Source organism: Caenorhabditis briggsae (genome assembly GCF_000004555.2).
Source record: "Caenorhabditis briggsae complete genome, chrV, whole genome shotgun sequence".
Classification (NCBI taxonomy): domain Eukaryota; kingdom Metazoa; phylum Nematoda; class Chromadorea; order Rhabditida; family Rhabditidae; genus Caenorhabditis; species Caenorhabditis briggsae.
Window position 1 is genome coordinate 9,839,148 of NC_013488.2, and position 8,019 is coordinate 9,847,166.

The 8,019-nt window shown below is 37.5% G+C and overlaps 2 protein-coding genes across 2 annotated transcripts in view; one reads left to right on the forward strand and one right to left on the reverse strand.

Annotated features, from left to right (window-relative positions):
• Positions 1-1,981: 1,981 nt before the first annotated feature.
• On the reverse strand, positions 1,982-4,018 carry CBG27064 (the record flags this gene model as incomplete). The annotated part of the gene is made up of 4 exons (XM_045237544.1): positions 1,982-2,299; positions 2,346-2,420; positions 2,463-2,811; positions 3,984-4,018. The coding sequence occupies 4 exons, from the start codon at positions 4,016-4,018 to the stop codon at positions 1,982-1,984; spliced, it is 777 nt and encodes a 258-aa protein (XP_045100615.1).
• A 2,946-nt stretch (positions 4,019-6,964) lies between these two features.
• Positions 6,965-8,019, forward strand: part of CBG23133 — a gene marked incomplete at both ends in the record, with an annotated part of 2,085 nt that continues 1,030 nt past the window's right edge. The window contains 3 exons of the mRNA XM_045237545.1: positions 6,965-7,198; positions 7,411-7,636; positions 7,691-7,901. Coding sequence (XP_045097827.1) covers positions 6,965-7,198; positions 7,411-7,636; positions 7,691-7,901 — 671 coding nt within the window. The remainder of the gene's footprint in view (positions 7,199-7,410; positions 7,637-7,690; positions 7,902-8,019) is intronic.

Sequence of the window (8,019 nt, forward strand, 5' to 3'; positions counted from 1 at the left end):
AAAATGGTATTCTAGTTTACATAACATGCTGGCCCAAAATGGAGACAAGAAGACAGGCAAATCAAATGAATATCAAAGTTTCCAAGCCATAAACTGGACAATAAAATTTTCAGATAAAGCAAAAACCATCGAAGAATGGGAAAGAAACAGAATGACCTAAATAAAACAAAAGGAATAGTTGTTTGACACTTATCGTATCACCTCTTGATTCAGCAATTAATAACCATAAACCTGGATCGAAAGATAACAATTCGGGGGGAAGGTGAAAGAAGAGAAATTAATAGATTTATGGCAGAAAGGATACTGTAGAAAGATGGATACCCCACAAAAAGTTATTCTTTCTTCTTTTCCCAACAAAAGACGGCCATAACAGGTTCATAGTATTTCTTATCTATTTACAGCCAGGTCGTAAATAATGATATTTCTCTCATTATCGCTCTGCTGAGAGTAAAAACGGGGTGAAAATGACGATTAGTTCGGTCTGAATGGTAATAAAATTTTCCGAAATATTTTCCGCCCACAAACACACACTTTTTTCTTTTTTTTTCGTTTGGCTCAATAAGAGCGGTCGCCAGAAGAGTATCATTTTTCGCATCACATTTACATTAAAATGACACTACTCTTCTGTGTTTTGAATAGAGAATAAATGTGAATATGGATGGAAAGTGTATGGAAATGAAATTGGTACCGTGTGAAAAATTTTGAATTCCATAGAGAAGAAGAGCATTTCGAATAGATTTTGACCATGTCGAAATGTGGGTGAACAGGTGAAGTGAGAAATCGTTTCTTCGGAAAATAAAATACACCTGACCCATGCTTTGAGGAATCACTGAAAACCGTCGAATGTACTCGAGACCAAACGATTCAGGAAATACTTTTCAGACTATGTGATTTTTGAGATTTCCGAGATTCTGGATAGAAACAATCCAAAGAAATTAGGTGTCTCCCAATAAAAACATTTTTCAAAATACTACATATGGGAATTGTACAACAGACAAAAAATGAGAAGAATGATACGCTGAAAAATAAAATGACTGAATATGGCTTTCTTGGAAATCATGCGACTTCTAATTATCGTGAATTGGTTGACCGTCTTTATGTCTACTGTAATTCTGAAAATGGGTCGCCAGCAATAAGTTTGTTTCTTCTGAAGAATTACAGTCAACAAAAGGACATCAAAACCTATTATTGCTTGACATTTCCTTTCTTGTTGTAAATTTAAATTGTGATATTTTTGGGATCTTTGAATATCTTGGAATTTTGTCTTCTCCCCATAGAATAATTTAAACGAAAATACATAAATAAATCTTTACACATCTCTAACAACTTGAAATGACTTATAATCTCAAACCAAAGAAAAGTTTAAAAAATCGAGATGCTTCATCATGTCTCTGGATGTTCGCTGGATCTTTTCAATTACCGTATTTCTTCTGATGGCAGCTCACCCAAACCGTCATCTTTGTGCTCAATTATTTCGATTTCTGTAAAAAAATATTGGAAATTAGTCAACTGATACTTATCATAATATCACCAATATTTTATCTGTTGACAAAATTTTGATAACTTTCACAGTAATCGAAATAATTGATCTCAAAGTAGAAGGTTTGAGTGGACTTCCATTAGAGGAAATACGGTATCACAATCACGACATTTTTCATTACAGGAGTTTTCAGTAACGGTTTCTTTAAGCACTTCCGAGATACGACAACAACGCATTTCTATTTTCTTCATCAAATAATTTACATATCATCTCCCATAAAAACATTGATTTCCGAGTGATCCAACACTTGGAAAATCCGGACTCCTAGACTAGGAGTCCTAGTGCTGGATATTCGGCTATTTTAGCAGAGCGAATAATTTTGGTAGGTACACATGCTTTGACATAATCGAGAAAGCCATTATCATTAAATTACAGTGTTATTGTACTGCTAAATTGTTTATTTCAATGGAATCATAAAAAAATCTCGAGCAAACAAATTGGTCATTCTTCTTTATCATGAGAAGACGATGATGATTTTTTCAAGTTCTCACATTCTCGACTTCTCTTCATTACCGGAGGATTATCAGTTAGAGCCTCTTTACTCGGTTTCCCCGCGGTCGCCATCAATTCCCTACTTGGTTTTCGCTCAGCCAACACATCCCTGCTCGGTTTTTTCTCCGCCAAAGCATCTCGACTTGGTTTTTTCTCAGCAATAGCTTCTCTACTAGGCTTCTTTTCTGTCACATTTTCTTTGCTTGGTCTCTTGACTTCCTTCTGGGCTGGACTCTGTGATATTTTCATTTGGATGATTTCGATTCTCTGGAATTTCTAGCAAGTTATGAATTTATTCTGATATAGATCTCACCGCAGTTCCGACCGAGTCCAGATCAGAAGAAGATGGGTTTGAAGGCTGAGTTGACATAACTTCCAGTTCATCTTCCTGAAAACATTCCTCAATTTTTGAAATTTTCAAAAAGTTTACCTCATGTTTTTCAAGTGAAATCTTCTTTCTGGATTTTCTGGATTCTTCCTTCTTAACTGTTTCCGTCGATCTTTTCTTTGCTTTCTTCCGTTTCTCTGCTTTTCCAGGAGTTTGAAGCTTCTCGGTGTTTCTTATCGATTTCCGTCTTGTTCTTTCAGTCGGACTTGGAGATGCAGATGCTGGTGAATTTGCTGGTGATGACGATTTATGAACATCAGAACTCCGTTCGGAATTCGTCAAACCAGTGAGAATTGTGACCGTATGTTCAACTCGAGGCGCTTTTTTTTTCTTGGCACAACATTGGAGTATTGTAATGGAAACAAAGAGAGCAATGTAGAGATTTGTGAGCCTAGAAATATGATTTTGAAAGGGCGGAGAGGCGGAAGAAAATGTACCCGAAAAAGGTGTCCAAATCCATCGAATGCTTGAAATTACAAAATAATGAAAATTTATTTACGAGGGCAGAAATCTAGAAATTACATTTGAAGATGTGAGAACGACGATAAAACCTACTGTTGTCTGTGAGAATTTAAAAAATGAGTTGGACTATAAATTTAGTTCGAAGATCAGATTTTCTGATAAGCAACGTGCTTTTTGACACATAAAAACAAAAGTGTTCATGTTTCACAAATGACCTAATTTCGATGCCCGGGAGATTTTGCAACTGTAATGGAAAGTTTTCAGATTACAACTATTTTTTTTAGAAAATTTAAAAAAAAACTTGTTTTCGAAGCTCAGAATGTGTTTCTATCAGAAAATGCATATTTTAAATCGACGTTTGTAGTTGGAAACCTTGTCATGCGCCAGTATTACCCCGGTTGTGAAATGTTCCGGAGCCATTTTCTTCATTTTGATCAATCAACTTGACCCGGAATATATTTCAACATGATTCAATTTGATTTCAAAGCTACAGTTCTCGAAAAAAAATGCCGAAATCCATCAAATTTTTTATATTCGATTGCTTGGAACACTATAAAGTGTTAACCCGAGAATGCCAGAATTTTTTTGGTCCACAGCTGCTGTTTAATTTTTGCCCATTTAATAAAAATTTTTTGAGGTTTATTAATTTCTAGCAAAGAATTCAATAAAATAAGAAGTGAGGACTTCTTTTTTTCCTTTTTTGTTCCGACTAAATCTTATTCATTCTCTCTGATTTCAATCTCCTGAATCCCTTTTTCTCGGAAACCGACGACATACCTATAATACCCTTTTGGATGGAATGTTTATCACAATACAATCTTGTCTCTTCTTTTCTCAACGTCTTCAACATTTTTATCGCTCCCGGCGTTCATATTCTCCTCTCCCTATCCGCCCGTCTCACACGGCATGGTTCCACACCTATCATTACGATACAATGTCTAGAAGAAGAAGTTGATGAAACGAACGAAGACGTCATGTGGATCTTCGGAACGTGTCACTTCATATTTCCGGATCCGTCGGATTCAGATGGTTGCCCCCACAAACATAGAAAAGAGCGGGCGCGAGGCGACCTTCTATTTTTTTTTTGATATGCCATCTCACCTTCTCTGTTTCAAGGTCTTCTTATGGCAAGTCATTCCGGTGAAAACTGTTTGGTGAAAACTGTTGGTAACACCGATACCTTTCCTATCCTTCTCATGTATTTAGTAGGCACTTGTAATCGTCACAGTGAACATTTCAAGTGTGTGTTCAAATTGAGGTACACCGCACGAATTGACTGAACAAGAGAACGAAAGTTTGATTAGCTCGAGTTTTGGTAGGTGACCGAGATTTTCCGGAACTATTGAATTGAGAAATTTCACTTTTAATAGTACATTAGCGTTTTTGTCATGTCACTCATATTTAGAAATTCCCCAAGCTCCTAATTTCGCAATTTTCACTGCTCCCTCACCTTCAAATTATTTCCTTTCTTTCTAACCTCAATTTCAACTCAATTCAATTTTTGAAATCCCCCCAGATGACCCTCGCCATGATTCACCTCGGTGATCAATGACTTCTCCATTACCAAAATCCATCTTGATATTCCTCTTTTTCGGAAACACTCGCTCCGACGACAGATTTAGATTTCGGAAGATTACTATCAAACTTTTTGAGGCCACTCCTTTCCTTCTCACTTTGCAGAATCATAGTTTCCAAGTCTCCGGGAATTGAGTTCCTGAAAACAGTGCGACCGGCTCACCGGAGAAGGACTATTTGAACGGAAAGGGCTTTGAGAGGGAGAGAGTCCCCTCAGAACTAGTCAATTGTAATTATACAATGTGCACCTGAATAACAACCACGCCTTGCAGTTGAAAAAGCGACGCATTCCAAATTTTGAATAGAAAGGATTTAGTTGGTTAAAGTTTATTCCTAATTTTCGAATCTCTTATCATTCTCCATCTAGACAACTAGGCATCCATGAAAATTTTGGTTGAACCATAGTCTATAGGATTATTTTATTGGATCATCCCTCCAAATTCCGTTATTAAATAGCGTCTCCCAGGAAAGTATTTAGTAACAATTTCAAACTCTACGCCCCAACATAGTTGAAGGTCAGTTCGCTGACCTATTTTGGAATGGAAGCATCCACCTCCAAAACGAAGGAGATATTATTCAAATTCGCGAAGAAAGAGAGACACCGCCGTCACTGTCTTTGCGTCCATCTTCTGCGACAATGCCTTCGTCTTCTTCCTCTACTTCTCCTTTTCCACTTTCACTTCCTCCTGGACAATGCGCGACCACCACCACCATCCTTTTCGACTCCTTCTCCTGAATTCATCGTTCATAAGTCAATGACTCATTTATGCCACTCAAGAAGCGGCAAGGTTTTACTAACAACAACAAATGAAGAAGAGAGGCGGTGTTCCGGAGAGGGGAATTTCGAAATATGAGTGTCTTTATGTCTCCATAACAACGCAAAGCTCCCCGAGCACAATGAGCTTCCTCCACCCTCCTCATTTCGTATGCTGTTCCGTAAGCTTGTGTTGCATAAAGAGTCCATGCAAGCAGAGAGCACACTGCTCCGTAATACCTTTCCGTTGGTTTCCTTTCCTAGTTTCCACAAGCATCATGTGCTCTATTCGAACCAACCTTTCTCTGATTTAAAAAAAAATCTTACCGTTTGAATTAAAATAAACCTCACCCTCATCCCGGACATTTTCTCATTCTTCCCACCTGACCGTTTACCAGTACAACAGCAAATAACAAAGAAATTAAAACGTCATTATATCCATCGTCGTATTTTTCTTGTTCTTCTCCTCACGCTTCACAAGCTGCAATTCACCTGCCGTTTTCTCATCCCCATCTCCCTCTGCATTTGGTACTGTATCTCTCTTCTTCTAACTGTCAACAGAAGACAAATTTCAAGGTAAAACTTAGCGGGTTCTACCATTTCAATCTTCTCCTCCCCACCCTCACCTCTTTTTCCATCTGTCTATGAATGTATTCATCCCTTTTTTCTATCTTTCTCTCTTTGAATCTGTGTGTATGTGACCACCATAAAAGTTAATCGTTCGGCTATTTCTTTTTTTGAAACCAGGGGGATAGAAATCCATCCGATTAACTTAACACACATTGTCTTGTTCTATCAAGTCGTTCATCCTCATTTGAATCAGTTCTTGTTTGTGTTGTTCATGAATGCGTTAAATGGTCTACTCTCGAGAAACACCACTCCTTCTCTTATTCTCCTTCTTCATATTCCACACTTTTACCTGTTTCTGATTTCCGCTTTCGAGAACCAGTTTTCATTTTATTTTAGTTTATTTCTGTTGCATAATACATGTGACTTACTTTATTGATTTGTTTTCTTTCTTGTTTTTTCGTCTGCATTTTGAATTTTAATATCCACAGTTTGTTCCGTCTGTCTGCACCTAATTGCCGGTATAATTGATACCTTGAACACCAGACGAACGAAGAATAGTGACCCTCAAATGTTGTAAATTTGTAAAGTGTAACCAAACAAATTTACTTTAGAATATTGGTAGCTACTTTTAATCCCTAGCTTTAACTTTTTATTATTGAAATTTTAAACGGGATAAGAAAAACTGTCCTTGAATTGAAAATCCGACTGGTGTCCAGGTGTTCACAGGTGCATAGCTATTCCTAGATTTGTTGGAAATAATCTTGGATCCGTATTTTAAATTTCGAAATTTCAACTAATCGAAAATTCAATTATTCCATCAAAACTTTTCAAGCAGAACCCTGGAATTCCAATTATTAATCTCTATCTAATTTCCTTTTCCTGTCATATGAATCTCTACATTATCTTGTTTTTTCTCTTATTGTCTTCTCCGCTTCATTTCCTTCTACATATCATTTTTCATAACAGCTGCCAGCATAATTTTGATTATTATCTCATATTAGCGCAATATTAGCGCATCAGACCCCTTTTTCAGTATGAATATTGTGACTCATCTCTTCTTTATTCGAAAAGTACTACTCTATTCAAAATGTTCATTGCCTTTCTCATATCGTGCCTAACCAAACATGTCATCTTTCTTTTATTTTTCTTTTTTCAAATATTTTTATTTCCATTTTTGCAGATCATGGGTAGTACAGCAACTCAAAAGTTGCTTCTAGCACTATCAATTGTCCTGATTCTTGTTGGAATATGTCTCACATCTGCTGGTTGCTTCTCGCCAGCGTGGCAAGTGGTCGATATCCGTGAATTCCGGGCGGAGCATCAACACGGTCTATGGTGGGATTGCATTCGGGCCGAAAAACACGTCGTTTCGGTCGGAGACTTTTATGATGAGACACCACTTCATTGCATGTACAAGGTAAGGATTATCTGCGAATCGTAAAATTTGTACTTTTTTTTTGGCTTTGACTTAACGTCTAGTTTGAAAACAGTCTCTGGGAGTTACTGTAGAAAAAAGTGGATTGTAAAGTTCCATTTATGAACGGATTTATCCTTTCGAAAACGTAGAAATTCCCCCCGAAACTTGATCCCAGCTTTTCAACAAAAAAACAAAATCAAATACTTTTTCAGTTCGACAACTCTGCTGAATTGGTCATCCAAAACACATTGAACAACATTGACGAAGACGGAGCAGCTGGAGAATCAGAGCATCATAGATTCTGGGCATGGCACAAGGCTATCCTCTTCTTCATCGTCACTTCCGAATTCTTGGCATTCATCTCAATCTGTGCTGGAGTTTGTGCTCCATGTGTCCCATCTACCTCATTCGCATTCTCAATTTCCCTTTTTATTGCCAGTATGTCATATTTCAAGTTGTTTGTAGATTTTATAAAAATGTGTCTTGTTTCAGTGATCCTATCTCTGTTAGCTGATGGAGTCTTCTTCCTCGCTGCCAATCGAGTCGATAACCGATTCGTTCAAGGAATGGTTGGAACTTATGAACAAAGAATCGGTTATGCCTTCTATCTCCATTTGATGGGAACTCTCTGCTGGATCGGAGCATTCATTTGCACACTTCTCACCGTTTACAAATTTGTTGCGGGAGGTCAAGATGACGGAAGGTACGAACTGATTGATTTTTAGATGTTGTTCGAAATGGCTCATGGATCATTTTGACCATGCACGTCTTCTGTTCTTTCCCTTCTTTCTTGCTTTTCTATCCCCCTGCATTTACCCGGT